The sequence below is a fragment of the Athene noctua genome, chromosome 2, assembly GCF_965140245.1.
Source record: "Athene noctua chromosome 2, bAthNoc1.hap1.1, whole genome shotgun sequence".
NCBI lineage: Eukaryota > Metazoa > Chordata > Aves > Strigiformes > Strigidae > Athene > Athene noctua.
The window spans coordinates 40,510,684-40,530,417 of NC_134038.1; the positions used below are offsets into that span (position 1 = coordinate 40,510,684).

Consider the following 19,734-nt stretch of genomic DNA (forward strand, 5'->3'; position numbering starts at 1 on the left):
AGTATTGTTAAAATAAATAGAGATAATTCTTTCTTAAGAATAACCAACTCAAACACACCTTTCTTTGCTTCAGATTCAACTAGCTATAAGTGGAACACCACCACAAGGCAGTTGTTTAGGTTTGGATAACTGAGACACTCTTTAGTTTCTCCCCACCCCCTTCCCAAAACATCTGGTTTTCTGTAAGTGGTTAGTGAAATTTGGCTGACAGATGCAAATGGCTGGATGTTGATTCTCTGTACTGCCTGTAACCCCAGTAGAAATCAGAAAGCTGATCAGCAGTTCAAGTGTCAACTTGATAATCCAGAAAACAAACAGCAAAACCCGTTCATCACTTTCTTTGCCCTAAGTTCATCCAAGGCAAGTTTTGAACACAAAGTCTGCTGGTGAAAACATCTTCTCCAGCTGGCTAGCAAGCTGCTTAGTTCACTCGCCATGCATGAAAAAAAAAATCATCCAGACAATCAAAAACCTTAAAATTCTAAATACCAAAGTTTCCTATGGAAAATCTTAGACTATTTTAGAGTTTTAACATATTATTTTTATCATGTCTTAAGAATTCCCCAACTCTTTTCATTGCAATGTATTGTCATAGAAATACTTTTCTCCTCTAGTTGAAGAATGGGCTTTCCCTTAATGATCAATTGAAACTCACTTATTTCTGAGAAACATACATAATCCAAGGGACAGCTGTAATTCAGTTAGAATGATTAATATATGAATGACATAGCTCAGGAACACCAACAGAGAAACGTCGAGCCCTCTAAGCCTTCAATTATTCTTTTATACTTTTTTCATACAAGAAACGTCATGGCCTATTAGCAGTGTAACAGCTGACTTTATGACATATTCAGATAAAAACTGTGAATGGAAATAAATCTGTCAATAGAACACACAGCTTAAACTCAGAAAACCAGAGCACTGAATTTGGCACAAGTGAAGGGGAATTTAAAATGGCTTATTCAGCTATGATATAGGAAGTGAAAAATACAGGGCCAAATTAATGGTTGCTTTTAAGTAGATGTCACTCATTCTTGCATATTAATAATGCCTCTTTTACTGAGCATCTCTTCTCTCTGCTACAGATAGGTCATATATTTGCACTTCTTTTAGAAATTAGGAGATTAGAGACTGAATCATCTTCTTGTGTAATTGTTTCATTGCTGCTTCTGCTTATCACCTTGGACATGTTTCTTTCTGTCAAATAGCAGAGTCACTGTGCTATTGAATGAATCAGGCCAGGAAAACAGCTGTGACCACATTAATGCAAAGCTTTTTATGGAAACGAAATGCACAGTGGAAACACTCATTTATTTTCCAAGCAGGGCTCATTAATCAGTGGCATTCTTCTAATACAATGATATATGATATGCAGTATCATTTAAATTTAGTTTACCTGTAGTCTCAACAAGCAGTCAATTAGGACAGTTTGGAGTAGGGGTAAATGTGAGTCTTGCCAAGAGGAAGGATTTTTTATTTTCTGTTTTAAATAAGCCTGATCCAAGCGGAAAGATTCTTACTGACTGTTGTGGAATCCACCTTATGCGTCTTGCCTTATGTGACTTCCATTTTTATTCCTCCTCTTTTTTCTGGCTTTTCCTCTTTGCCTTACAAACTTGCTCCTTTCTCATTGTTACATTCTTCTTCTGCCCTATTTCTTTTCCTCCTACAAACAAAAACAATGATACTTACCTTCTTGTGGACTACTGCATGCGCTTACAATGTACCAGACACGTAGCTCTAAAACAATGGAGCAGATTAAAAAAATTACAAGCCATTCCCATGCTTGTTCACCTTCCCACATTGTTTACTTTTCTCTCCATCATCTTTCTCAGAATGACATTTTAAAAATTTGCTTCAATTTTCATTACATTTCAGATCAGAAGAGATTATCATATTATTTGCTGCAACTGCCACCCTGGCTAATTGAAATCAAGTTAAGTATTACTGTCTCTAGAATAAGTCCCACCAAACTGTCCAAGTGTCTTGAATGGTACAACATGGATCACATAGCTTCTACCTGAATTGTCTTCAGGTGATCCCAGTAGGAAAACCAGGTCTACTGCTTTCTGCTAAGTATATCTGAGAAGTTGCTTAGTCCAAAACCATGCATGACAATCAGAGGTATCAGGCAGAAATATAAGAAAAAGATTCTCTGATGACTAGAAGACAATAGCCCCTCATCTAACATTCTTCTTCAATTTAGAGTTATCTGTGGACTGAGACGAAAAAGTCTTCTTGCTATAGAACATCAACAGAAACCTCTGAATAACAAGATCATGCAGAAAGCTAGTGATCCGTGTGTATATTTTAATCCCTCAGGGAAGTCTTCTTAGGAAGAAGAGTGTACAAGCAGGTACCAAATACACCAAATACGAAATGCTGGCAGCTGTGTGCCAATGAAAACAGAAATAAGGAATTTTACAGTCTGTTTACAGTCAAAAAATTTGTTCACAGTAAATCATTAGCAATATGCTTCTAGCTGTCACTGCTCACCCAATTGCTTCAATGTTAATATCTCTTATCAAACTGCCACTTCCCATGGTATAGCTTTAGGAAACTGTATCCCCTATTTAACCACAAAAAGTTGTTGTCTTACTTCACAGTAATTACTACTTGCAAGAACATAGTCACACAGGCAGTTATTTTCTACTAATTATAATATTTTTGGTAATATCAGTCACAGATTATTTTGTCTTAGTTTCCTTAGGACAACTTGTTCCTTACATTGTACTTTCCAATTTGCTGAAGTGTTAATAATTCATCCTGTTAGCTTTTCTGTAATAAATTGTACATGTTCATGAGTATGTTCGCTCCTCCCTAGCAGCTTTTGAACTTTGACTTTGGTAGAATGCTATAAACAAGTGAAAAATTCAGATACTCAACTGTACAAGATACCAATTAATTTACATGAGAGATACCAAGAAGTAGGCTTTGTTAGTTCTGATGTTCACAAAACCAGCTGCTTTTACTTCAACTAGCTAAAGTACCCACTCTGCCATCTTCTTACTTGACTAAGCGCTTAAGTTCAAGTCTCATTCAAAATTAATACTCTTCAGTAAATGATTACTTTTGGTTAGCTTCATTGCTTTACTCAGTTCACAACACAGAGCCAACCTTTGTTTTGGGAAAAGCCTCCTCCCTCCACACATCCATTTGCAAAGCCTCTGATTGCCAAAATTGTTTATTTCGACCTGAAACACTGTACTTATGGTCAGGACTCAAAGGTGGGTTTTGCTTTTTTGTTTCAGAGTTCTACCCTTATGCCAAACTGCTATTTAAGTCTCAATCACAATCATTGAGTAACAAGAAGTGTCCTGAATTCCTGTGGAAAAGACGCTTATTTTGTCACCGGCTATTATAAGTATTTTAAAAGCCTAAAAATAGTTTGAGGATTCGTCCGTTAGATGTAACGTACTTTAAACTCTTTCACCACGTTGAAAAGGCGCTCTCTGAAAGGCTTAACAAGCTATTTCCCCTAATTTGGGCATTTAACTGGTCGCGTTATTAATGCTTGAGCACTGCGGAGAAATTTAAGAAACGGGAGAGGCTGCTTTAAGCAGAGTCTCCGTACAAATAACCCACCCCTGCTCAGCCAGCTTTACTTTTCCAGCACGGGAGGGCGGCGGGGAGATCCCTCACCCGCACGGCGCCCCGAGGTCCCGGCCTCGCCCACCCGCGCCGCCGCCAGCTCGAGTCGCCGACCGGACAGCTGAGCGGGCCCAGGGGCATCCCCACACCCCTCCCGCTCTCCTTTTCCTCACCGAGCTAGAAAACCCCGGGGACCGCACGACCCCCCGCCCTGCCCCGTCCCGCCGCTCCCCTCTCTCCAGCTCAGGGCCCGGGGCCCCTTTCCCTGCAGAGCGGGGAACAGAAGGAGGCGGCTCCCTCCCGCAGCAGAGGCGGCCGCTGACCAAGGGCCTAAACCGGCCGCCCCGAAGCAGCCCCTCAGCGCCGGGGGGGGGTGACACCGCCCCCTCCCGGCGCGCGCGCCCGCCCGTCCGTCCGCGCGGCCGAAACCTCGCGAGAGGCGGCCGCAGCGCGCTCCCGCGTTGCCACGTTCAAAGGCGCCGGCGGCGGGGAGCGCGGCGGCGGGGAGCGCGCCGGCCACGCGCGCCCGCCACACCGCCGCCCCGCCGCCAATCGGAGCCGAGAGGCGCCCCGCCTCGTTCCCGAGGCGCTCCGCGATTGGCTGGCGGCGGGCGGGGGGGGCGGGCCGCGGTGCGCCGGGCGCTGCGCTGCCGTAGCCGCAGGGCGCTCCCGCACGCGGCGCTCAGGTGGCGGCGGCGGTTTCTGACTCGTTCTCGCTGTGGCCCCGCCCCGCCCCCGCCGCCGCGCGCGCCGCCGCCCGCCCCCCCCCGCCCCGTCGCTGCCTGACAGGAGGTGCCATGGCCTCACGCAAGAGCTCCAGAGGCGCCGGTGGCAGCCCCAGCCCCGGCTCCAAGAGAGGTGAGCGGCGGTGCCGCTGGGGGAGCGAGGCCGTAGCTCTGAGCGGGAAGGGGTGGGGGCTCTCCCGCTGCCCCGCCGGGCCGGGCCGGGCCGTACCGCTGCGAGGCAGCGGCCGGAGCCCTGGAGCTGGGGGAGGGGCGGGGGGGCGATGCCGCTCCTCACGGCGGCGGGGGGGAGCCCCCGGGTGAAGCGAGGGGGGCCTGCGCCTTCCTCTCCGCTTGCGCTTCCCGGCGGGCTGAGGTGCAGCCTCCCCCGCCCTTCTGCCGGCCCGCGCGGGCCGTGCTCCCCTGGCGGCCTGGGAGCTGGGGGGGAGCAGGGACAGATGGCCGAGGTCTGTCCCTCGCATTTCCGTCGTTCCCCTTCTCGAGAGTTCACGTGGAGGATGAAACTCGCGTGGCCGGGTCTGGGCGGTGGCGATGCCCCTCGAAAGCTCCCCAGAAGGGTTGGGGCAGTTTGTCTGCCCGAGGCGGCTCTTGACATCTGTGGGTATTCCGGGAAGGTGCGCTCAGACCTTTTCCTCATCCAAAAGCTGGGGGTGGAACTGAGATGCTCCGTATCTGATGCTGGTGAAGCCGTTGTTACTCTTGTGTTCAGACTTGGATGTTGGGATATCTCCTCAAGCTGACCTGTTTAACAACACGGGTCCGAAGTAGCATTACATCATTACCTGGTGTAGCGTTAAGCTGAGGGTTTCTGTGAGTATAGAAGCAGGGAGGAATGATCTTGGAAAAATGCAAGCAGAAGGTTTTTTGAGACAGCTCTCCCTACCTTCCCTCCCCCAGTAAAGAACACCTTAGCCTATCTGATGATTCAAAAACTACTATGTGTGGACAGTTTAGATAGGGAAAGCTTTATGTTCAGTAGCATTTTTAAGCATAGCAGAACATGCCTGGAAGAGGAAAAAAGCTGTGTACTTCTGGAGTCACTATGCAACCATGCACACCACTAAAGAAAGGAAGTGCTTTTATCAGAGATTGAATGTTGGCTCATTCTCACTTCTTTGGTTTTGAACTTGACGTGCATAGAGCGCCAGTGATGAAATGTGGTGAGGACACTGAAATAATATCTGTTTTGTTCCTCTTTGAATATAGCAATAATATGAAGAATGGTGTTAATGAAAGGATAAACCATATAGTTTACCTATCACATGATGAATCAAGAGAAAAAGGTTTCAAGTCTATTTAAGCATGAAAAGAGTTTAGAGATGATGTTATAATGTTCATAGAAGGGGGGGTGTGTGGGTTTTTTCAATTGCTAGCCTATGAGTCTATATTGCACTTTGTGCTTGGGGTGGAGGTGCTCTGATCATCATCCAGTATTAAATACGGATTTTCAATTATAATGTATTAAGAACATGAGTCCTTGGTATAATTTTGAATACTAAACATGGTTCTGTTAAAAATATATTTATCAGGAAACTGAATCTCTAACTATTTTGTAGGTTTTTATTTTCAGCCTGAGTATTGTATTATTTTCAAATTGTATCTCTTTGCATTAAAAGATAACTGGTTTGTGTAATTTCACCAGGGGCTCCTTATTTACTGTTATCTATGAGGGGATGAAGCAGTATGAGTAATGTGTTAGGCACTCTCCTAAGATGTAACCTCTTAAATTTAGACAAATATTTTGTTAGTTTCAGCAAGTCTTAGTTAGAATTCTTTGGACAACAGTAGAAATTACAGCATGAAGTTGATGCTGTTTTCATAGTTGCAGCTGCAGAAAGAGGTAATGGATGATTACTCCTGTGTGAATAAAGGAATATCTAGAGGAGCAGCGTCTTCAGAGCAGCCTGTAAGCCTTCCACAGTTGAGCAGTGTGAAAATCTGATGAGGACGTAATTTTGAGATGGCTAGTAATAGAGACTGTGAAGTATGGAAACCTCGAGTCTGAGGCAGTTCTTGGTAATGTTGTAGTATTCACTTTCACAGCAGTTCATGAGAGGATGTGGCTTCTTGCCAAGGCATTGCTCATAGCGAAACCACTAAGTTGACAGCTTATCTAAAAATCTGTGCACTGAAGACAATGCCTGCATCTGAACGTAGTAATCTGCTTTTAGGTTTCTGCATCAGAAAATATTGACAGTAATCTTACAAACAGATTAAGGCTGAAGTAGTTCTAACTGTAGTTTATATAGATGTTTTCAGATTCATTGAAATGTCAGATGTGGAACTAAATATTTTTCAGAAATAGAACTCTAAAGTTTTACTTTCAAAAATCCTATACTAGAAGCTGTCAAATCAGTCCTAATTTAAAAAAAAAATCGTTGTATTTAAGCTTTTTACTGCTACTGATGGATGCTTCTCTGAAAGTGACATTTACGGAATTGTATGAATATGCCAGTGATTTTATTTGGAGTACAGAAGTGAAAACCAGGTTGTAATTCGACAGTTTGGGGATACTTAAAGAGAGAAGCATGTGTTTGTTATTATCTTTACTGGAAAGTTTGGCTTCTTGTCACTAGCCTACAGAATCCATTGTAAAAACTCCAGCCTCTCTAAAGGAAGAAAATAAATTTTAAACAGCTAGATGAAGTAACAGATACTTACAGGAATGTTACTTAAAGCTTCATTAGATGAGTGAGTTTTGGTATAGGAATAAATGTGTGTCACCTGGCCATGGATTAACTCCCTCAAATTTCATGTAATGGGAAATTGGGAACGTCTCTGGCATTAGCAGATGGTTGTAGAGAAACCTTCCAGTAAGAGTGAGGATCAGCAGCACAGCTACTTTTGGAATACAGATGGCTGAAAAAATATAAATTAACTTCGTAAGCTATGCTTAATGGTAGATGATTATAAGGCATATATCATTATGTTGCTGTGTGGGTGTCGCTTGTCTTATAGTACGTAAGCAAGGACTTAAATGTAATTCTCACTGATCATATAGTTGTGCAATAATTGCTGTTTTCTTTGTATTTCTAATGACAAGTGGGAGAGTAGTTCTCTAGTAAGACAGGCACTATACAAAAAACACATTTCCAACACAAGGCATCAGCTGTATCTACAGACAACTGTATTTTTTTATTAAAAAAAAAAAAAATCTGATCTCTGCTAGTTTCGAGGCTGTGTTGTCATCACATAGACTGAAGTCAAAGAACTCAACTGTTGCTTTCATAATTTTCTTTAATCTCCATAATAATGATTGAGATTATTTTCTGACATCTCCTACTTTTCTCTGCAAGATTCCAGAAGATTTCTGATTTCTCTTTTTCCTGTTGTAAGCATGTAGTTTCCTTATATATCTAAATGCAAATGTATTGCCAAGCTTTTAACTCCTTTTACTCATATTTTGGTCTTTCTAAGGTCCCTTAATCTAATCCCTCCATTAATTTCTGTCTTTTCAGCTTTCTTCAAATTCGTTTTTTTCTGTATACATTCAAGTTGACCTAATGTCCTTATCCAAATGCAATGTTGTGCTAATATTTCTGCTTTTTCAGTTAACAGTAGCACTTCTAGAAAGGTAGTTGTGCCTCTTAATTTGCATGAACTTTGACATTTTATCTCATCTCTGTTGTAAAGACTACTTTATGGCACACTTTCTCTGGGTGAGGCTCTCCATTAGCTTTTTAATTTACCTAAAGAGCAGAGAGTGTTCATCAGCTAAACAGGTCACTTTTTTCCTGCTGAAGCTCTTTTGTGGCTCTCAGGAACATTGAACTTCACATCACTGTTTCTCATGCTTTAAGTGAGATTGCCTGTGCCTTCTCTGGTCTCTCTCACCTACCCAGCTTGCTATGGTATAACATCTCCTTTCCTTACTCTGTGGATTCTATATAAATATGTTTCCATCTATCTAAAAATGCTGTCTCTCTAATTTATGCTTTGAACTACTGGCCAGTGTGCTTGCTTTATGCCCTTGACTTTACAGTTGTGTAGTGTACCATCTGATTACTTGTGTTACAATCTATCCATTATCTCCTTCTTCATTTTGATTTTATTCCTTAGCAAGAAGGGTATTAAGGTGTTGGAGGTCATAAGTGAGATGTAAACTTGGGATGCTCTGTGGGGCTTAACAAATGTTTTGACTGGTCTGTCCAAGTCTAACTCCTAGGGTTTTCTGGACTAATACAAATTCTCATGAATTCAGTTAATGTGCCGCTCAGTGCTTTGATTATTTAAACTCAATGTTAGAATGTTTTCTTGTAGCATCTTTGGTATTCAGGAGTATACAGTGGAATGTTATTACTTTTCTAGAGTCGCTGTACAACTGTTGCAGACAAATGAGAAATTCTTTGTGTCTCACTGGTGGAATCTTTAAACTGTTTTAGAAATGTTGCAGTGATTTCTTCACCAAGCTTATCCTATTGCCTAATTTAGTTGATTACAACTAGTCAAATATCTTGAATTTTTACGTTAGTGCCTAAGACTACTATTTTTAAAACAGCTTATCACAGACTGGTAAAAAAAAAAAAAAAAAGTCTCTTATTTGGAATAAGGTGGATTTAACCTGGAAAGTTGAATATGACTTGAGAGACTAGATCTTAGAATTTTAATGTCATTTGTGTACCTGGTATCTAGCAGCTAACTATGGCTTTCAAAGTATGAATTGTTCATGTCAGTGACAAAGTATCTAAATAACAACTGTGTGTGTTTCTTCCCTAAATCTTCAGGAAAGTCTAAAACGTGGTAGAACAAATAGCAGAACCATGAAAATGCAGACAGCCACCTCTCTGTGATTCATCTGTCTGCCTTGTGTCTTGTTCAGGGTGGCCTTTTTGAAAAACATTTAAACTTACTGGAAAATAATCTGCCAAATGAAATAGTGGTAGCAACAGTGATGATTGAAACATCTGTAATTTACATGGCATGTTGCAACAGTGCCATCAGTGAAATTACTGGTTTTGTTGTGTGTGTCCCCCCTCTTTTCTTGCCTTTTCTTTTTCCTCTTTCCCCTGTCTGTCCTTTTCCCTCTTTTTGCCTGCCTTGCCTGCCTGCCTTCCTTTTTCCGTGTTTTCCCTCTTTTCTCTACAATTAGAGTTAAATGAGCTCTAAATCCTGGAAGGGCAACCCTGTCATCTCTTAGGTTTATCTGTATGAAACTTTCTATACACCATTACCTATTGAAAGGTATGGTAACTGACTGTCAGGGTCAATTAAAAACAATCAATCTGAACACAGTATATGTTTTTATGGCTTGTTTTTCCATACTGCCTGGCATTTGGATTTATTCCCTTTGCTTTTTCTCAAGAAAGTATTATTCCAGGTTTTAAGATTGATACCTAAGTGTAGCAGGATTGACATAAGACCAAAGAAAGCCTGATATTTTCCCTCTATCAGTACTTTTTCTCCCTAAGAATTCTGGAGCACTGGGAAATTCCTTTTCCTGCATCCAGAGGTGCTGCCACTTGATAAAGAGTTCTAGGAAAGTTCCGTCCCTTTTGATCCAGTGTGGGCTAAAAGGTGTTATTCATGGTGCTTCAAATATGGAGGAGCCTTGTACTTAAAATCTGCAAGGATGTCTGCATTCATGTACTTTTTGAGCATTTCTTTATGAGTTTAAATGGTATGTAAGAGAGGTAACATTTTCAATAGCCTTTTGAGCCTAGAGCATGTTCAAAATGCTATGTGGAGAGCCTGAAGTATCACTAATAATCTCAGGGAGGCAGAAAGTTGGAGGAATATATTTTCTCAGATTTTGGTAATTACTCTGAGAATGCACAAGAAAATTCCTCATCGGGGGTGGTAGCTAGTCTAGATTCAGATTCCAGGGATGAATAACATATTGGGGGATTAAGGAATTTTTTTTTTTTAAATTCAGTTCTGTACGTCTGCAATCAGTTTAATCTAGTTTGAGGTTGCTCTGCAGTCTTCCTCTTTTCAATTCCCCTTCCCTGTACCTGAATTAGTAGCTGTGCAGGTGCTAGCTGAACCACGCCAGAGAACTGGTATACCAAAAGCTGTCTCTCTTTCACCAGAGTGGCTGAGTGCACAGCTTTACAAAAAGTCCTTTGGGTAGAAGGGAAGAGATGACCATGAGTGGCTGGACATCAGGGGTGGGTGAGGTTGAATCTAGAGTTTTATGTTTGATCATGTCATCGTGGAGCCATGGTGTGAACATAGGAGGTGAATTGTTTGGTTGGATGTGCTAATGTAATGTCTGGATATTTAAGTCTTCAATAAAGGCAACCAAATATGCTAGCAGTAGAAGGCATGTATGTTAAGATTATTTGTAATTACAGAGTGCATAAAGAGGTGAGATTTCAATATTGCTGTTTCTTTAAACTGAACCCCCCTTTACTGATCGCCTGTATGAAAAGAAAAAAGTTCATTTTCAGCTGGACCTTTCTGAATCACTTTGAAACATGTGATAACTGTTCCTGTGCTAATTCTTATGTTGAATTCTTCATTGTAGAGAATTTGAGCACTGAAGTTCTGATTTACCCCAAGTGGTTCTTTCCCGATGAAGATCACAAACTGGTAATCTGTGTGACAGCCTGCAGCAATCTTTTTCCTAACTGCATCCTAAGGGCTAGCTCTTTGCATGAAAGAGTTTTAAGCTATGCTTTGAAGTGGAAATCATAACTCTATTGCGTGTCTTTAAGCATAGTGAAAATTAAGTATGCAAATAAGCATATACTGAGTTTGGACAGACTGTAGTATGTATGGTTCAGCTTTGTTAGAACTTCAAAAATGAAACAAATTTTAGTCTCCTTCATATGGAGTTGCACTATTACTATGCATGTACTTACACAGTGTAACAAACGCTATCAAGTTATTTGTTTGAAGACTTCCTTTATAAAATATTTAAAAGCTAGGGGGTTTGTAACTACTGAGTAGTGGTTTTCTTGTTTTACAACTTTATCTCCTGGGGTTCTGTTTGACTGATAATCGACAATTAATTACTAATGTAACATATCTCACTTTCTTCAATTTTTACACTAGTGTTTTTTAAGTTGTTGGGGGGTTTTTTAGTATTATTAAAGAAAGTTCACATAGTTTGTAACTGTGGTGTTATTTTTTCCATAGTGACTGGAGAACACAGCTACATCTTTTGAAGCAAGAAAGTTGTGAAAAGAGCAATAGTCTTTGCAACTGAGATCTAGCAACATACTTTAACAAATATTCATAAGATTGTAGGTGTAGGTATGAAATACCTAAAAACTCTTTTGAACTCTGTAGGAGTTGTAGATGCATAGCACCTTTATGAGCTAACACCTAATTGAATTGGCTTAGTACAAGACTTGAACCTTTGATAAGTTTTAGGCATTAAGTAAATAATTTTAAAATGTTAATTTCTCTATGAGCAGAAAGCTGTGAATAGCAGAGCTGTAGGTACTTTCATGGCAACTAGTTTTACTTGCCTCTGTATGAAATTCCCTCAAACCATGAGAAGAACTGAAAGGATATCATCTGTTTTCTTTTTGTGGCTTAATTAGGACTTGTAGCTGAAACAAATTGATGTGACCCACATTACAGGATAGGAAAATGGAACAAGGAAAAAGTACCTTAAAATTGATGCCAGAATGCTATACACAGATATGAGGATTTTCAACCTTATGTAACAGAAATTTTTTTAAAGGTCACCACCATCACAATTTGCATGTTCTGGGTTTAAGTATTTCTTGTATTTCCTCTCCACATTTACCTTTCCTGAACTCTGCTCTGTCCTAAATACAACCAGATATTTAATTAACCTAGTAATTATGTAGGACTATTGGCTACATTAAAACATTCAAATACAAGATAGGTAGATTATATCATTTTAGATCATCTTATTTGCAAATGTTCTGTGGGAGAGAGCTGGTTAATCAAAACAGCAGCTACTAAAAGTCTTAAATCATCTGCACAGTTAAAATTGGTATTAATTTTGTCTCATCATCAGTGTTCTTGCTGATACAGATAATGTTGGTCCTGTAGCAGGGACAAACTAAAATTTCTTTATAACCTTGTCTTAACCTTGAACTTCTTGGCTTGATGTTTAAGTCAAGTAAGTTTACAAGGGTCAAGTTCTACACTGAGTTTTGGACATTAATTCTACTTTGTGTTTGTACATACATAAAAGCAAAACTTGAGAAAATTGACTAAAGTGTTTGGAGATAAATATTAGAATGTAGGAAGATGTACTTTTCTGTATAAATCTGTTTAGATTAGGTAAATAGATAAAACAAATTTTTTTTGTTCTGTCTTTACAGGACTTCTGTTTTTTCCCAGAATGCTAACTCTCTGAGCCTGTTATTATACTAGCTTTTAAGTTTGTGGATAAAAGGTTGGTTGTTTGTTGGTTTTTGTGTGTTTTTGTTTTTTTTTTTTAAAAAAAGAAATCCAAACTATTCAGATAGTATGTGATGAATGCATTATATAGTGCTTTAAATGTATTCCTGTTGATAGTCAGTATTCATTATAAAGCTCTTTGAAGTTGTAAGCAGTGTTGTTACTAGTCATTTAAGCTGTGTGCACATCTGTATTTTTTTCCTTGTAATAAATCCTAATTGAAGAACTATTAAAAAAAAAAGTACTAAAAAGAATAACTCAAAACATGTCTTGGACAAATTTGCCTAGCTTTTAAAAGTAATCATATTTCTAGCATGTTTAGAAAAGGAGCAGGTGCAGAATCAGGATTTTTTCTTATTAACATATATCTCTGTATTCATTTTTACCTCCGATGACTTCAGCAGTTATGCTTAGATAAACAGAACTCCAGAGGAAAGTTGTTAGCAGCAGCTCTTTTGCGGTGGCAAACAGCTGGTCTCTCCAAATCTCACTGAAAAGTGTCAAGCTAGCACTGAAAGAAGAATTCACTGTTGTGCTTTGTTTATCTAAAGTGCCTTTGACAAGTCTTATAAAACTGTGCAACCTCCTAGGACAGAATTTCTCGTTAAGTTTCTTTTTGTCTTTAATTCATGGCTGTTTTCTCTTAGAGAAAAAAACTTCAGTTTCTTTAAAAAAAAAAAAAAAACAAAGCAAGATAGTTCTTCTTGTGATGTTTCTTCTATGAGTAGATTTCTTCTGAATAAATTTTCTGCTTTTTGTTGTGTATGTATGTGTTAGAATAATCATTTAAATGAAAAGCATTCAGGATTTGTTCACTGTTTATAGTCAGAATAAATGTAACTACGTCAGAATAATAATTTGAAAAGAAAACCAACCCACCCTGTGAATGATTTTTGGTATCAGTCAGCCAGATGATAATCTTATTCTTCTTTTGTGTTGGATTTTTTTCAGAATAGTTAATTCTGACTTAGCAACAAACCACCTTAGCTTGCAGGTAAAAAGCTTTTCTAAATATTCTGGTGCTTCCTGTGAACCAGGAAGTTATGTATAGGCTTAAAATTACTTTGAACTATAACAGCTTATATTCAGAAATGGGCTTTTAGAAAGTATTGACCATCTCTCTTTATAAACTGATTTCAAAAAAACCCAAACTGACATGTATCTATTTTACTTGAAGTGTGTTTTCAGATAGTAGGATTGCAGATCTGATTTTGTGCAGAACAGGGCTGGAAAGAGTGCTTTCTTACTTCTGTGCAACACATTAGTAAATTGGAGCTCTCGCCCAGCATAGAGAAGAAAAAGATTCATTCCATTTTCTTCCTGAAGAAGGAAAAGTGTCACTGACTTTCAGTGTCGCAGTTGCTATTGGGGTATACTTGAACAGGAGTGAGAGTGTGTGTTTTAAATTCTTGTTGTTGAAACTGTTCCAATGCAATGTGAAACAGATTCAGCCTGATGAGAGTGAGGATGATAGGCTGGTTAGGTCTTGAGTCCCCTTTCTTTGCTAGAAAGAGGGGGAAAAACGGCATTAGTCTCTGTTCTTTGGAGCTCCTCCCTTACAAATTGCTGTTGTGACCAGTTAAGGTTTGGCAGTGCACAAATAAACAGCTTCATTGTGAAGGACTAAAATCTTTGTTCTCATACCCTTGGGTATATTAAAAATGTGTTTTAGACCTCCGAAGAAATTCAAACACTCTTTCCCAGAGGAGACAACTGAAACTGATCTTTCACATCCTGATTAAGTGCTGAATTTGGGGAGACGGTTCAGTGGAATTTCTTCGTCTATTGAGGGGAGGAGATTCCTTTCACTAGGGAAGTTCAGCACAGCACTTATATTCTAGAGATTTTTTTATGTATTTTTTTGATGCATCTCTTTTTTTTTTCTTCTTTTTTTTTCTTCTTTCCCCTCCAGCAGGCCACCTTCAGCATCTCTACTATCAGCCTGCTTAGTTGCCAAATCCTGAATTTATGACTTTGCTCTTGTTTTCAGTATTTATGTTCTTCATTGATTCTTTGTATAGTAGAATACTTTACCGTGATGAATCTTGTAGGGGTTGAAAATTAAGGACCATGAAGGTTTAGGTGAGGTTTGATTATATGTGAAATAAGGAAAAGTTTCTCAACACTGAAGTAAAAATTTGTGAAGTGGCAGCAGGAGAGCAAAAAATTGACTTTCATTTGGCTAATTTATTATTTCAACTTTAACTTCTGGTCTGTTTGTTTTCTTTGAATTTACAGCTTTTTCTGTGCCATCCATTTCCCTGTTTCTGATTTAGTTCATTAAAGTCTTTTGATAATGTGCACAGGTATCTCTATAACCATGTAGACAAGATTATATAATCTTAATCTTATTATAAATACAGCGCAGAGATCTACTTTTTATTGAGAATAGTAATAACAATAATAATACTATTCGGTTTTCCTTAATTTCCATTAAGGTTCCAGTGCTGAAGATTTCTTAGATACCAAAAGGAAGAATCAATTTTGTATCACAAGAATTTATATTGAATTTATTAAAAGTAAACCTTTACCTTAAACTTCAGATCTTATCTCTAAAGACTCTGCTGTTATGATTGTTTGTAAAACAAACACAAATTTCTGAGTATGGATATTTGTGAAAATATAAGGTTGGATTATTTTATAAGTGATACTGTAAGTATTTTAGTAAAAAAATCTCTATTCTATATGTGAAGCAAACAGAGAAAACAGTAGCCTCGTCTCTCTTACAAAATGAAATAATTTGTAAAAGCACATCAAAAGCACAGATTTGTCCATTTAAAGGTGTGTTATTCCACCCTTGGCACACTGAATGAAAATTAAAGATGAAAATCTGTTTTACTTCAGTGATAGCACTTGCAATCATTATGGTGTGTGAACTTCTCAGAATGGAATAGTTCAACATACATGCTTACTGAGTCTAAATTTTAAAATATATATGAGAGAAAGTGTGTATATACATACACATATATGACCTGTAGCTGTGAGGGTGGAAAAAAGCCCATATTTTAATAGGCAGGGGGAAAAACAGTATCAACAGAGAATGCTGTAAACTTCCCTTTAATAGATACTTTACTCAAAATACTTGTTACTGATCTCACCCAAAAAACCTTTGTGTAAAAATGTTTAAAACCATTAACTGCAATTTCATTACTGAGAATGTCTTGCAACAGTTGTTTTACCATTAATCATATCAGAAAAGATAATTTGGCAAAAATGTAGAGTGGTAGTAGGCCAGGCTCATATGAGAGAGCTGGTTTTCTGTTGTTGCACTGCTAATAGTTTAGCTCTGTTGGTGGTAGGACTGTTCTATTGTAACTTATTTTAGTTTCTTACTTCTCTCCCATATCTGTTTTTTATCACTCTGCATTTTGCTTTTAAAATTAGCTTGTTCTAAAGTCTCCCTATGATCTAGCTGATTGATCATTTTTATTTCTGAAATGTAATTTTTAGCTATATCTCTGAGATCAGTGTCTTGTGGGGTTTCCTTTTACTGTGCTTTTCTAATTTCTAGTAACTGTCTTCTGGTGTGCACCTTTCTCTTCATGTGATAATCCATAATTGCTTCTGTATTACTTCCTACTGCATATTTGTGAGAAATAATTGCACACATTAGTAAAGCTTAACCTGATGCTTTGAAGCCTGCCTTCGTTTTTGTGTTCATAGTTGACGTTATTTTTCCTCTAAGCTTCTTTGCTTGTGCTTTGGTAGTTATCTACAGGTGGAATTAACATTGCTAGTCTTCATTATCAATTATGCTTTACTCTTATTTCAGTTAATTTTAGAGGAGGGCATGGCTGTTGCAAAACTAACTTGAAAATAGCGTTAAAATTTGAAACAGTTATACAAGTGAGGTGAAGAATAATGATTTTGAATGTTAGTGAAGCAATTTGAGTTGCTTCAATAACCAACAAACAAACCAGCAGTCATAGCATTTGAACACAGTAGAACTAGACCTCGCAAGAAGTCTGCGCTGTTGGCTTAGCTATCCTGATCTTGAGTTGTATTTTAAATATATATCTATTCAATTTAGCCTTTGTCTCTCACAAAACTAACAAAAATTATATTGCTTGGGATTTTGAACTATAGCATTCAGAGACATACACATGTAAGCTGTATTTTTCAAGTTGTACTTTAATATATGTTGTTCATTGAGGGTATAATCAGTTTTGTGGCCCTTTTGGTCCATCTTTCTTTTGATAAGTCTGAAGAATTTCCCCATTTTACCTGTAGCCTCTCAGGAACAAACATGTTTGTAATTTCTTGGGAATATGTGTTCTTACAATCAATTGATTTTTTTTTTTTTTTTTTAAAGGGCACAAGATAAGGCTGTGGGTACTTCGTTAAAGGTCAACGTGTGTTAGTTCGGATTGGAAGGGTAGATTTGAAACTGATTTCTTGACTGTCTTTACCTTTATGTTTTCTGCTGTTGTCCCTGAATATATTAGGGTTGAGTGAAATGAAACAGAAAGGTATGCTGCAACTGCTTATGGGCATTCAGCCAGGTAAGGTCTAGTTTGGAGCAATCCCCCCAAAATACATATAATGTGGACTTCGGGTTGTCAGCATCAGTTGAGTGCTCCATGAATCCACTTGTAGTAAGATCTGGTATCTGTAAATGCAGGTGTAGCTGAAGTGAAGTTCCAACAAACTGCCTAATCTAATGCCTATCAAAATGCTATAGGTTTTATATGCAATAGACTACATATCATTGTACATAAAATTATTTCCCTTAATAACATGTTGATTTTTCCATATATTTGGTGATCTTTACCCATCATTTAAATTTTCCTCTTATACTGCTCTAAATTGCTTGTGCATCAAATAAGTTGCTGAAACACACTAGTCATGAGGTCTTTCTTAACGCATCTGTTCTGTTTGATGTATTCAAGTGGCTTTAAAAACAGGTAACAGATCCACTAGTTACAGAATCAATGGGCTGTAGTTCCTTTACATCCATTTGAAAAGTCTTAAACTCGGGTGTTATTTCCTCACTTTTTTTTTCCCTCCCTTGACCTATTGGGAATCGCATTTGGTATTTAGCTGCTGGGTATTAAAACCGCAGAAGTTATATGTTGTTTTTCAAAGTAGCTGTAAGATTCTACTGTTTACTCCATCTACGCCTGGTGAGTATGTTATTTAAAGAAGCATGGGGGAAGAAGGGCATAGTGCTAAGTCCTAAAGTTTTTATTCCTGTTAATGAGAAACAAACTCACGTTTCTGTCTTCCTCCCGCCCAAAAGGACTTAGCTTATGTTTGAAATGCAGTGGGAAAATAATAGTTTGCTAAAATTGAAGATGTAAATAAGTTGAATAGTGTATTAGTGGATTTTTTTTCCTCCTTTTCTGGGGCTTAAGAAGAGAGTATGTTGATCATTAATCATTTGTGTTAGCTTTAAATAGTGCAGGTAGTGTGCATATTGTCAGAATTTAAAGGAGGGGTGAGTGAGATGAGTTAGTCTTTTCTGGAAAGGGAGGGCAACAAAACGAAATCAACACCTCTGCTACCTTTAACAAATATGCAATAGAAATGTTGCATCTTTGCTAAGTGGTTTAGTTTTATGGCACATGGTATATTGCACTCTAGGGAAACAGGCTTTGCTTTGGCAAAACTATCAGTAACCCTCCTTTGGGTCTGCTAGAAGCAAATATGAGGTGTACCAGGGGAACAGTTCTGATCTGAAAAGCCTTTGGCAGGAATGCGTGTGGTTGGTTTCAAGTAACTCTTCTAAAAGACTCAAAACTACATTTTAAGAATTAACTGTCTGTTATTCTTAAAGTAGCTAGCAAGTTTCAAATGAGCAGTCTCTACAGGATACTTGGGAAGCCTGGTAGAGGAGTGCCAACATGGAGAATGTTTTTTGGGCGAGGGCCAATTTAACAAATGCAAGCAGGCAAGCTTTGTGTCCAGACTTGTGTTTCAGCTTATGCTGATGGATTTAGAGCTCAGGCACTGAGGCATACATTGCAGCAAAAATACTACAGTGCAGTGTGCTTGGTTTCATTCGCTGCTGTGTTTGATGTTGGAGGATTAAGGGGAGGGAAAAGATCAACTACCCAGGATGCTCTGTTAGGAGGAGTAAGTGAAATTGATTGTCGTCAGAACTAGATTGCCATATGAGTTCTGAAAAGCGCTTGGCTCCTGAGGATAACTGCTCTAAAAATAGATCTGGAGGAGAGGTTTCTCTTGGGTCCAGTTTCGGGTTCCAGCTGAGCTGGCTTTAGGAAACTTGTTTGCTCCTGTTGCAAGACTACAGTGAGGATAAATCGTTTCTTATTCTGCCTTCAACATTAATTTTTGGAGATACTGACACACTCGCTTTCTCTGTGGAAATCAAGCACTAATGTTATGGCTGACGACACAGGTATTATCCTAACCTTTTTGTGAACAAATGGAAAATGCGTAGTCACAGATACTAGCTATGTCTGATATTGAAATCAACAAAATAACTGGCTTACTGTGGTATGTTGGTGTTTTCTAGGCAGTTTGCTGTTCAGATCTGTGTTGCAGGCTGCCTCTCTCTGATTATACGTTCTCTGGAGTAGAGGTATTTAATGAGTTTATGGCAAGTGGTTAATTGTACAGTTTTTGCTCGAGTAGAGCACACATTAACATAAGACATTGTTTTGTCTTCAAATATGACGTTAAAGTTGTTTCTGAAGTATGTGAAATTAATAGGTGTCTTTAACATAAGCTAAAGTCAAAGGAAGAAGGTTTTTCATATATTTTTATCTAGATGTGACTCTTAATGTGAGGTGGGTGAGGTATAGGACATTAAAAGATTTGCTGTTGAGAAACAGAGCACACTTTAAGACTTTCTGATGTCTGCATAAAGACATCTGGTGGTGTAAGCACAGGCTTACCAGATATGGCAAGTGACCTACTTCTGACATGGCTGGCAGCATGTGCAGGGAAAGGGCTTGTATTGAGAATTAACTGTCTGGAATGAGCTCTAAGCCAGCATCAGTCCTTACAACGTTTGTTCTGACTCTATGCATAGGGTTACCTGTGTAGACCATAGGTAAATTTTACGTTACATAACTTCCATTTATATTAAAGTGTTGCCTGGTCAAGCTGC

The 19,734-nt window shown here is 38.9% G+C and overlaps 1 protein-coding gene across 8 annotated transcripts in view; it reads left to right on the top strand.

Annotated features, from left to right (window-relative positions):
• The first annotated feature begins 4,319 nt into the window (after nt 1-4,319).
• The window catches only part of ASPH (aspartate beta-hydroxylase), a 117,443-nt gene continuing 102,028 nt past the window's right edge, over nt 4,320-19,734 (top strand). For 5 of the 8 annotated variants that reach the window (XM_074898903.1, XM_074898905.1, XM_074898902.1 and 2 more), the window contains exon 1: nt 4,320-4,449. In XM_074898903.1, the coding sequence (XP_074755004.1) occupies nt 4,389-4,449 (61 nt within the window). In that variant the 5' untranslated portion in view covers nt 4,320-4,388. Of the gene's footprint in view, nt 4,450-18,731; nt 19,021-19,734 lie in introns of those variants that run through there. The other 3 variants (XM_074898909.1, XM_074898906.1, XM_074898904.1) reach the window with 3 other exon arrangements.